Source organism: Palaemon carinicauda, chromosome 36 (genome assembly GCF_036898095.1).
Source record: "Palaemon carinicauda isolate YSFRI2023 chromosome 36, ASM3689809v2, whole genome shotgun sequence".
Taxonomy (NCBI): Eukaryota; Metazoa; Arthropoda; class Malacostraca; order Decapoda; family Palaemonidae; genus Palaemon; species Palaemon carinicauda.
In genome coordinates, this window is record NC_090760.1 from 69,349,066 (window position 1) to 69,361,380 (window position 12,315).

General features: G+C 32.4%; 1 protein-coding gene across 2 annotated transcripts; it reads right to left on the reverse strand.

The window, feature by feature from the left end:
- Positions 1-2,511: 2,511 nt before the first annotated feature.
- Positions 2,512-10,457, reverse strand: LOC137628454 (fibrous sheath CABYR-binding protein-like). 2 transcript variants are annotated; one of them, XM_068359603.1, is made up of 4 exons: positions 10,269-10,457; positions 9,101-9,211; positions 7,493-7,872; positions 2,522-4,094 (listed from the first exon to the last, which is right to left on the reverse strand). In XM_068359603.1, the coding sequence occupies exons 1-4, from the start codon at positions 10,333-10,335 to the stop codon at positions 2,985-2,987; spliced, it is 1,668 nt and encodes a 555-aa protein (XP_068215704.1). In that variant the 5' UTR covers positions 10,336-10,457; the 3' UTR covers positions 2,522-2,984. The 2 variants fall into 2 exon arrangements, with proteins under 2 accessions (XP_068215705.1, XP_068215704.1); XM_068359604.1 differs by lacking the exon at positions 9,101-9,211 and having other exon boundaries at positions 2,512-4,094.
- Between the last annotated feature and the right edge of the window lie 1,858 nt (positions 10,458-12,315).

Genomic DNA, 12,315 nt, shown 5'->3' on the forward strand with positions numbered 1-12,315 from the left:
ATATACTGCTCTCTTCTATTATCATCACTAGCCAATCTACAACCCTAGTTGGAAAAGCAGAATGCCATTGTCCAAAGGCTCCAACAGGGAAAAATATTCCAAAGAGGAAAGGAGATATTTACAAGTAATATTATGGACACTGCTACTGAGATTTCTTTGTATGTATTGAATTTCTCTAACTCGGCCTTGTTAAACATGTCAAGCTTCACCATCCCAGGATTACCCAAAGCGAAGGTTGAGAACTCGTGGATCGATCAATTTTAACGTTATTACTGATTTTGATAATATATATATATATATATATATATATATATTATTCATTACTTCTAATTTAGTTTATATCTTTCCTATTTCTTTCCTTACTAGGCTGTTTTTCCCTGTTAGAGCCCCGTGGGCTTATAGTATCCTGCTTTTCCAACTAGGATTGTACCTTGGTTAATGGTAATAATAATAATAATAGTAGTAATAATAATGATAATATTAATGATAATACTAATAACAATAATTAATCTAAACCACAGCTCTAGTTGGAAAAGCAGGATGCTGTAAGCCCAAGGGCTCCAATAAGGAAAATAGCCCAGTGAGGAATGGAAATAAGCTACATGAAAAGTAATGAACAAGTAATATGAAATATTTCAAGAACAATAAAAACATTAAAACCAATCTTTCATATATCAACTATAAAAAGGTGACTTGTGTCAGCCTGTTCAACATAAAAAAACATTCGTTTCAGGTTTGGACTTTTGAAAATCAACTATAGTCCATTTCTTTTAGCCAGGCATATTTGCACCGACTCGCAGCGGTGCCCTTTTAGCTCGGAAAAGTTTCCTGATCGCTGATTGGTTAGAATTATCTTGTCCAACCAATCAGCGATCAGGAAACTTTTCCGAGCAAAAAGGGCACCGCTGCGAGTCGGTGCAAATATGCCTGGCTTAAAGAAATGGTCTATAGTACAGTTTGAGTCTCAATTAAGACGCCTCTGACTGTGACGTCACAGGATGCAGTGATAATGAAACACTTTAATTTTTGTTTGTGTATTGATGCATACTTTTTATTTGTGTGTTTACTTTCCCATTCATACTATGTCTTTATATTCATTTTTATATTAATAACTGTTTTTACTAGTGTACGTGACCTGTCAAAAATGACGGCTAAATATTTATATAGATTGTACACACACGCAACCCCCTCTCACCAGGGTGTAACAACTCCTTCTCTCCTCTACCTGGAGGACGAGGAGAGCTAAGCGTGACCTGAAACAATATATATATATATATATATATATATATATATTATATATATATATATATATATATATATATATATATATATATATATATATATGCTGTATATATTACACAGTATAAATATATATATATACATATATATATATATATATATATATATATATATATATATATATACTGTGTAATATATACAGCATATGTATATATATATATATATATATATATATATATATATATATATATATATATATATATATACAGCTGGTCACTTGCTCTATCATATAGGGGAAATTTGTTTATTTCTTTTCCTTCTGTTTCTTTATCAGTAGCAGGAATAATACAGATATATATTTTCAAAATCACTATTGTTTTTAAACCAAACCGGCTTTTGTTTAATTTTTTAAAATAATCAGCTTGGGTTTTTTATCATAGTTTTTGCAATTTGTTTTTTTATTTTTCAAAAAGAATTTTGTTTTTTACGAATTATTGTTATTGTTATTATTATTATGTATTATTATCATTATTATTGTTATTATTATTATTATTATTATTATTATTTTATCCCTATATTCTTGCATATTTTATTTTCACTATAGTGATTCAAGGACAAGAAAAAGAATAATTTTACAAAAATATCTTTATTTGTCACACACAAACATCTTAAACAGACACAATACATTTTTAGCCCTTAGCTAAAGAATGTAAATAACAAAATAAAAAACGAAGCTAAAAATAAATGGAAGGAAATTTTTAGAAAATAGGAAAATATCAAGTTTAAAAATAGGCATTTTAAAACTGTGTTGAAATTTGGGTTTTATGCCGGTATTTTAAGAAGATAAAAAATTAAATATTTGAAAATTATCAATTTTTAAAAATAAATTGAATTTTTTTTTCAAGTGGTACAAGAACCAAATTGTACATTTATACTATAAACTAGAGGAAAAAAAATCGTTTAATATCTAAAAACAAATAATTTAATTGTGTTAAATTATTTTAGGAAAATTCCCGTTAACAATTCAAAATTAATTGTTTAGGAATATTTGTCCTTAGTTTTTTTTTTACTGGATAGTGTTGAAAATTGTAAATGGGTTCTCAAAAAAACTAAAAAAAAATCAAGTAACACAAAAGTAAAGAAAACAGATGTAAATAAAAATATGTAATTTTAAAAAATCCAAAGACTAGATCAACTGAAAATTATTACTGAATATTTTGCATTTTTTTTTTATTTGCAAGAGGTAGAAGAAAACAGATTTATTCAGAAGTGGAAATTATAATCTGTAATTTTGATGATTAAATTTGTAAGCATTCGAAATTTTAATGGTAAGAGTGAACTAACTGATTTAATGAATGAATTTAGTTTCATGTATAAAAGTCTACAGTCCTTTACAGCAAGTTTTTGGACACTACCAAAACAAAAACAAAAAAGAGATAAATAAGAAATAAATTAATAAATAATTACAAATATATATAAAAGTAGAAAATTTACCATAAAAGCTGAAAATTAATTTATTTTTCTAGAAAAAAAAAAATAAATACAAAATAAGGTATTACAAAAGCTTGTTCAAGACAGTGAATTTCTGCCATCTGTGAACAAGCATTAGACAGTGAAGGACCTTTCACAGAATCAGCAGAAATTGGGGTAAGACGTATTTACTCAACAGAAATTGGAGTAAGACGTATTTACTCAACAGAAATTGGAGTAAGACCTATTTACTTACATCAGCCAGATGAAGAAAGTTACAGCAGCCGAAGAAACTTCTTGAAGAGCAGACTAGAGTCTTGGGTTTGCAAAGGAGGTGCCTTTGAAGCCTGAACTTCGTAGGGCAAAGCTCTCAGAGCCTGCTGTCTCGACGGTCTTGGTTCCAAAAGCTCTGTTAGGTCGGGTCTTGATTCAAGAGGCTTGGCCAGAACAGGTTGTGATCTGAGAGACCTTGAAGGCTCAGACTTGGTAGGTTGAGAACTCAAAGATTTCAGAGGCTCAGAGCTGATGAGTTGTGATTCACGAAGTTCTTCCACTGCAGTATGCGATCTCAAAGGCCTAAGAGGCCCGGCATTGATGGGTTGCGAACTCAAAGGCTCATCCACAGAAGGTTCTGATCTCAAAGACCTCAGAGGCTCGGCACTGATGGATTGAGACCGTAGTGGTTTGGCTTCAATATCTTGTGATCTCAAAGACCTCAGAGGTTCATCTGCTGCAGGTTGCGTTCTCAAAGACCTCAGAGACTCGGCCATGATGGGCTGCGACTGTAGAGGCTCGTCCTCAGCAGGTTGATATCTCAAAGACCTCAGAGGCTCGGCCATGATGGGCTGTGACCTCAGAGGCTCGGCCATGATGGGCTGTGACCTCAGAGGCTCGGCCATGATGGGCTGTGACCTCAGAGGCTCGGCCATGATGGGCTGTGACCTCAGAGGCTCGGCCATGATGGGCTGTGACCTCAGAGGCTCGGCCATGATGGGCTGTGACCTCACGGGCCCAGACGCGATGGGCTGTGACATCACGGGCCCAGCCACTAATGGTGGCGAGTTTCTTGAGCGAAATGCCTCTTCGGCGGCTCTCATCAGATTAATGTCGAAGATCTCTACGTCGGGGTCATCCCTGAGTACCGGGACATTGCCCACGTAGTTGACATTCGTGTCGCCCTCAAGTGTCGGTGGATTTGGCACCCTGGGTAATGGTGCGGGAGCATTCAGGACACTCGCTCTGTCGTCTAGGACATTCTCGGCTGACTCCTCGGAGTTGTGGCACCTGCGCATAGATTTAGCCTTGACCTTGCGACGCCTCAGGGAATTCAAGTAGTTACGGAATGACCTTCTCTTGCGTCGCACCAGGGGTGGTGACGTCACCTCCTACAGAGGATATGTGAATCGTTAATGAACAGGTAGTTTTGAAGCGATGAAAATTTGGACTTTCAGGGAAAGTAAGTTGGTTATTATATCCAATCCACAAAAGTAATGCTAATGCTTATAGACATATAACTAACCTTAAGGGTTTATTTTGCATGATAGTTTAGTAAGTAAATTTATAATTAATTCAATATCTTCACGATTTTAATAATATGAGAACTTGTATATCTTAGACTTATCATCTGACTTACCTTAATGTAGCTCGCAGAAGCAGCCCAGGACAATCAGCGTTAGTTAGCAACAGCAATTTATACCAAACCTCTGATTTCTGTTTGTTCTGTTATTAGTTAGTTGTCTTTATTTTGGAGAAAATTGAAATTGCTATTTTTTTCTTAGTTAATGATTCGAATGATTTAATTCTTTAATTACGTCACAGGAAGTCAATATTGTATTTTTATTGCTAAGGTGTTTATTAGAAACACATACTTATTTTTTTCGTTACTAACACTTATTTTTCCTGTTAATGACACTAATTGGTTTTTATGTTTGTTAATGATACTCCATTATTTTTTGTTAATGACAGTTGGTATTTTAGTTTTAGTTTTTTACTAACGTTATTAATATCTTTATTTGTTACTTTTGTATTATCACATATTTTATGAAATTCTATTGATTTTTTTACCAACAACAATATTTTGTTTCAAAATTTTCCAAAATCAGTATCAGTTTTAAATCATGAATTTTGGTGTATCTCAAAATGATTTTTTTACATACATATTTGTTTTTCATCTTCGTGTGTTTCTCTGTTTCTAAACACCATTAGTTTTAAATGATAAATTTTAGAATATCTCAAAATGAATGATTTTGAACTAGATTTTCATTTACAAAATTTATTCCCGAATCCTTTGTATATCAGACTTCATTTATTGGTTCTGCTTAGATTAACCCACCTTACGTGGTAGGCCTACACGGGCTCTTGCTTTGACAGACATCAAACATTTATTGCTTTTCAGAATATATATTCAATTGAAATATATTTGACCAATGATTATCAGAATGTATTTCTGAGTTTATTATATTCACAGTAAATATATTGATTTAGAAGACTTGATTTATTATTTTTTGATCGAAGGTATTAGAGAGAGCGCATCAGGCAACCAACCCCTTATTGTAAGAAATTTCTTTATCAAATTTTTTGATATCTCAAAATTTATTTTTTTCATATTCCTATCTCCGGTCTCATTTCCTGTATTCTACCTTGCTATCCAACCTTTCTTAACTTTTTACATCATCATCATCTCCTAGGCCTATTGACGCAAAGGACCTCGGTTAGATTTCGCCACTCGTCTCTATCTTGAGTTTTTAATTCAATACTTCTCCATCCATCATCTCCTATTTCATGTTTTTTAGTCCTCAGCCATGTAGGCCTGGGTCTTCCAACTCTGCTAGTGCCTTGTGGAGCCCAATTGAAAGTCTGGTGAACTAATCTCTCTTGGGGAGCGCGAAGAGCATGCCCACACTATCTCCATCTACTACTCATCATGATCTCATCCACATATGGCACTCGACTCCTCTCTCTTATAGTTTCATTTCTAATCCTGTCCTGCCATTTAACTCCCAATATTCGTCTGAGGGGTTTGTTCTCAAATCTACTAAATCTATTGGAGATTGTTTCATTGTCATACCATGACTCATGTCCATACAGTAACACCGATCTCACTAAACTAATATATAATCTGATGTTAATATGTAATTTCAGGCGATTTGATTTCCAAATTTTACTCAACCTAGCCATTGTCTGATTTGCTTTTTTTCAATCTTTCACTAAACTCAAATTCTAAAGATCCTTTATTAGAGATCATAGTTCAGCTTAGAATAGTCGTCCCGGTCCCAACGAATCCGTGAATAGCCATGTTTGATTTCTATCTTAAACAAAGGTGTAGGCCTATAGCTCAGTAACCTCTCCTCGTGTAGTGAGTGATAGAATAGAATGTAATTAGATTCATTTTTATGCAAATGATGGATGAAGGTAGGTATGTATTCGGAGTGCATCTATACATATATGTATACATACATACATGCATAAATACTGTACATCCATACGTGTAGTTGTACTGTACACGGAATTGTATGTATGATACATATGTAGGATATATATATATATATATATATATATATATATATATATATATATGCACACACGGATATATATACAGTATATATATATATATATATGTATATATATATATATATATATATATATATGTGTGTGTGTGTGTGTATATATACACACATATATGTGTGTATATAGATACACATATATGTGTATATATATACACATATATATGTATATATATACATATATATGTGAATGTATGTATATATGCATATGTGTGTTTGTTTTTAAATTGATTACTCAGAAACCGTGAATAAAAATCATTGTTAAAAGTTCATTACTGAGTCTTTATTAGCAGCAAAGAAAATCCAATTGACAAAAAAAAAAAAAAAAAAAATATAAACAAAATAATTTTGTCTTTGAAAATATACGAAAATAGAACCAATGTATTATTTGTATCTTACAGGCCAATAATATATTACAAGCTAATACAAACAATTATTTTGAATTTACAAGTTACAATACAAAAGCAAGAACAGAAATACAAAAAAACAAGCAGTTATTTTCTTCAATTTACAAGCAAAGACATAAAAGCAGACAAAAAGCACAATAATATTAATTCTGATAATTTAGATATATAAGACATGATATTGAACAGTGAACATACTAAGCTTTGGTTGTCAGAAACGTGATTAAATCTTCAATTAAATCCATTGGTGGATTTTTCATATAATATTCTGATTAACTCCTCAGTTAAATCCGGTGAAGTGTTTTTATTCATAATCCTTTTAAAGCATTAAATCTTCGATTAAATCCATAGTAGATTTTTTCTTCTAATTTTACGTGATTAAATCCCAAATGAAATCCATTGGTGGATTTTTTCATATACCTTTAAGCCATTAAATCCTCAATGTAATCTGTTGCTGGATTTTTTTGTTATATAATATTTTAGTGATTAAATCCTCGAATAAATACATTGTTCGATTTTTCCTCATAATGCACTTAAAAGAAATTACTCATAGTTATTTTATCTTCACGCTTCGATTAATTACCTTATTAGGAAAATGATAACAAATAGATTTAGTTTTCAAGGGATTTATAAGTTGATTTATCAGAGGGATTTATCACAAATCCATAAATCCAATCCATATTATGCAAATGGATTTGTTAATCGGAACAGACTTCATTCATAGCAAAGGACACGATTGAAATTATCACGTTTAGCTACAAAGCGAAAGCATTGATCAGAAACTTATGCGAAATCTTCCACAAATTCATCCTCTACCTGATTAATACTCGGATCCTCCGAAGGGGACGCCCCTGGGAACGCAGGAACCTCTGAACCGTCGTTAGCACTCCCCCCTTCGGCGCCTTCGTCAGGCACGATGCTCATCACTACCCGGGTGAAGAAGAAACCGCCATCTTTGTCTCCTCCGGTGGTCCGATTAACCTCGACCTTGTGGCCATCCTTCATCATGACCTCGTGAGTAGAGTTCGTGTTGAGGTCGCCCTCCGAAGGGTTTGCACCGCCCCCGAAGAAGGAGAAAGGGAAGTCGGTGGTGGCGTTGGAGGTGGAGTTCCCGCCAAAGATACGGCGCCGGTTGAACAGGCTCGGGAAGAGACTGAAGAAAGGGTTGAAGAAGCCTCCGTCGTCTCTGTCTGTGGCTGGAAGGGAGGGAGGGAGAGGAGAGTAGTAATGGTAGTAGTACTAGAGGTAGTAGTAGTACTAGCAGTAGTATTTTAATGACTATATTATTACAAGTTGTAGGTAGTGCTAGTAGTAATGGTGATAGTAATAGTGGTAATAAGTAGTAATAGTAGTTAGGATAGTACTAGTCATAGTAATGGTAGCAGTACTAGGATCAGGAGTGGTAGTATTACTAATGATAGTAGTGTTAGTTGTAGTAGTACTAGTATCAGTAATGGTAATATTATCAGTGATAGTATTGCTAGTAGTAGTAGTACTAGTTATTGTAATGGTAGTATTACTAGTGATAGTAGTACTAGTACTAATAGTTGCAATGATTGTAGTTCTAGTGACTACTGTAATGGTAATATTAGTGATAGCAGTAGTAATGGTAGTATAAATAGTGGCAGTGATAGCAGGACTAGTATTAGTAGTAGTATTATAACTGTAGTATTACTAGTAGTGTAATAGTAGTAGTAGTAATGATACCAATGATAGTAGTAGTAATGATAGTAGTACTAGACATGTGTGAAGCTTCAATTGTCTCAAAAATTACTTACGGAGCTTCACACAAGTCTAGTACTACTATCATTACTACTAGCAATAGTATCATTATTACTACCACCTATTACCGCTAGTATTACCATCATTAATAGTATTATTACTACTATTCCTAACACATTGGTGATTTTACTAATGCTACTACTACTAGTAGTAGTAGTAGTAGTAGTAGCAGCAAATGTTCTTATGTTTAACAGTCTAACATAAATATTTTTATAGTTTATATATGCAATATATGTTTTTCTGTTAATGTTTTTAAACTATTTTATTTTAGTCGTTCATTACTTCTTATATCATTTATTTATTTTCTTATTTCCTTTCCTCACTGGGCTATTTTTCCCTGTTGGAGCTCTTTGGCTTATAGCTTAGCTAATAATAATAATAATAATAATAATAATAATAATAATAATAATAATAATAATACCAGCAGTATGACGAATGAAATTATAAAAGGTGTGCAAAAAAATGTCATAAATTACTCAGTAAAATAATTGATATGAGAGAGAGAGAGAGAGAGAGAGAGAGAGAGAGAGAGAGAGAGAGAGAGAGAGAGAGCTTCCTAGACCTATAGCCCCATCATGCATGGCTACCTCATGCAACCCGTGCGCCAAAAAGAAGAAAAATATCTCAAACTGATTTATTTACCAAAGAAAATGGGTCTCCTCTGTATAATGATCACAGGGATGCCATCTCTAGGTAGGCCTCCGGTATTCTCAGTTGCAATAGTTTCCGCGTCCCCTTCAATGGTGGTTCCCCCTAAAATCGAAAGCATAGGCCTATATTCAAAGTATTTGTCTACAAGTAATTAGCATATATATATATATATATATATATATATATATATATATATATATATATATATATAGAAAACATGCCTATATTGAGAGTATTTGAGTCAGGTAGTAGTTGACATATATATATATATATATATATATATATATATATATATATATATATATATATATATATATATATATATATATATATACAGTATATATATATATATATATATATATATATATATATATGTGCGTTGTGTGTATGTATATATTTACACATATATGATAAATTTTGCACATTTAGACGTATTTTCATATTCAAATAAGCCATATATATTTTTTTTGATACATTAATGTCTGGATTCTCTTAACGACCTCTGGACCAGAGCCCCAGGCGAAATCTATCAAAAAAATATATATATGGCTTATTTGGATACACACATATATATACAGTATATATATATATATATATATATATATATATATATATATATATATATATATATATATGTGTGTGTGTGTGTATGTATATGTATATATTATTTGGATACACATATATATACATATGTATGTATATATATATATATATATATATATATATATATATATATATATATGTGTGTGTGTGTGTGTGTGTGTGTATATGTATATATATATATATATATATATATATATATATATATATATATATATATATGTATATGTATATACGTATATATATGTATATATATATATATATATATATATATATATATATATATGTATATATATATACATATATGTATATTTTTGTATATATATATGTATACATATACCCTGTATATACCCTGTTTATATAAGGCTACCACAATATAAAATTTCCCTCATATCTTAATAAAATTCGTTGAATATCATCCCATATAAATTCAATGACAATCTTAATTATTTTAAACCTAAGCCTACCCACTGTGATCTCATCCATTTGTTTACCAATACATTTCTCCGCCTTTGAAGTTTATTCCCTGTGAAAATAAATTATATTTTATGTTCCTTACCTTGAGGAAAAGCTGAAACAGCTATGGCACAACTCACGAGGAATAACAGTGTTTTCAGCGCTGCCATTTTTGTCCACTGTCAAAATAAACTTCTAATTCACGAAGAATAAAGAGGAAATAAACTATTGAGTCCCGTCTTGTAAACGGAATGTTTCAGGAACCTTTTTGAATAGTGTCACTCTTCACAGTCAACCACAGAATAATAGAATTTGAAGGATTCGCTGTATTTATACAGCCAGGAAATCACTGCCAGATACCACCAGATGAAACCAATTAATTTGCATATTTTAGCGTCATCAACATTCTTAACTATAAAATATTTAATAATTCACAATTTAATTTCAACAGGGAATTATTGCATAAGAATATCCCAAATAGAAATAGTTGTTCAAACTCAAATTGATACATTTTTTACAAATGACGTCATTATGTCCTTCCAGCAGAGCTGGCTACCTCAAGGGGTGCAACAGTCACTCGTATTTTCACCGAATTCTTCTCTCGTTTCTTTCAAAGGAATTCACACCAAATGCCTTTTATCAAACAGCTCAAGGACAGCGATCGAATTCCTTTTGCCAAGTCCTTCGCAGAATTGTGATATGATTCGTTTGAATGATTTCCCTCGACATGGTTTTGAGATTAGACTTATATCAACCAACTTATGTCTCGCTCGAGAATGATTTATTATGACTAGAAATTTTTGGATCCTGGTGCCTTTATGAGTCAAATGATAATCAGGAAGAGAGAGAGAGAGAGAGAGAGAGAGAGAGAGAGAGAGAGAGAGAGAGAGAGAGAGAGAGAGAGAGAGAGAGAGAGAGAGAGAGGATTCGATATATGAGTATTTGTTTTGTCTAACAGAGAAAAAAAGAGAAGATTCGATATATGAGTATTTGTTTTGTCTAACAGAGAAAAAAAGTGTAGGACACTCTCTCTCTCTCTCTCTCTCTCTCTCTCTCTCTCTCTCTCTCTCTCTCTCTCTCTCTCTCTCTCTCTCAACAGAATAAATTATATTCAGTCAAAATTAAAACAACGTAAATTTTCAAATAGATCCAGAAATAGCATCTTCACGCAATAACTAGTCTGAGTCAGAATCCTTGGCCAATAATTCACATACTAAAATTAGCCACAGGTTAAGAAATATGCTGTCATTCAATGCTCTCTCATTTCAGCAATTTTCTTAAATAACTCTGATCTATTGACCGGTCTATCAGTTTATCATTATCATATAGACTTACAGTTTGACTGAAAAGTTGTAATTACAAAATAAGCTGTAATTATACAGGAAATTGTTAACAAAGAACACAGATTTACGGATAAATAATTTAAGTGCTATTAAATCTTTTTAAGATAAATATAGCTCTTTATTATGACATCTTAATACTTAATAGCCCTCTTAATTATTTTGACTAATTCTTATGCATCGCTGTTACGGTCTAGTTTTATTTGTTGCTGAAGTTTTGATGCTTCTGTAACCACAATAGTAGGGTCACTTTCATCTGCTCGTCCTGGGGAAACGGCCTTGCTTTAGTTTCTATAGGCCTAGAGAATGAAAGTCGTTACAGCAAACTACAATAGGTAACAATAGACCTACATCAAATAAAAATGTACTATGTGAACCAGAAAAGAAAGAATTGGGTAGAAATTCAATAGAAAATATTTAGGCGTAGGTAGAGCTAATTGAAAAAAACATTTTAAACAACTGTCAATTCTTTAGGCCTATATTAAGTGATAATTTGCATTTTGTTAGGTTGACTAACGGATGGTTTCTACTGTATACTATTTTTTTTTTCATTGATATTTTAGCTCCTGTAACATCTTCCAGCTAGATTTATCCCACAAAATTAGTAGTTAACATTATTCTCTAATACTTTACACATCAACCGTTTATTCTCTACTACTGCTCATTCTGCACAGTTGGACACAAGAAATCTTGGTACACCTCATTCTAAGGAAGTGCACCCTGTCACGCCCTTACTGAGCTATGAGTTCCTTTTTTTTTTTTTTTTTTTTTTTGTAGTAGTAGCCCCGCCCACCACCTTACTCACCGTGC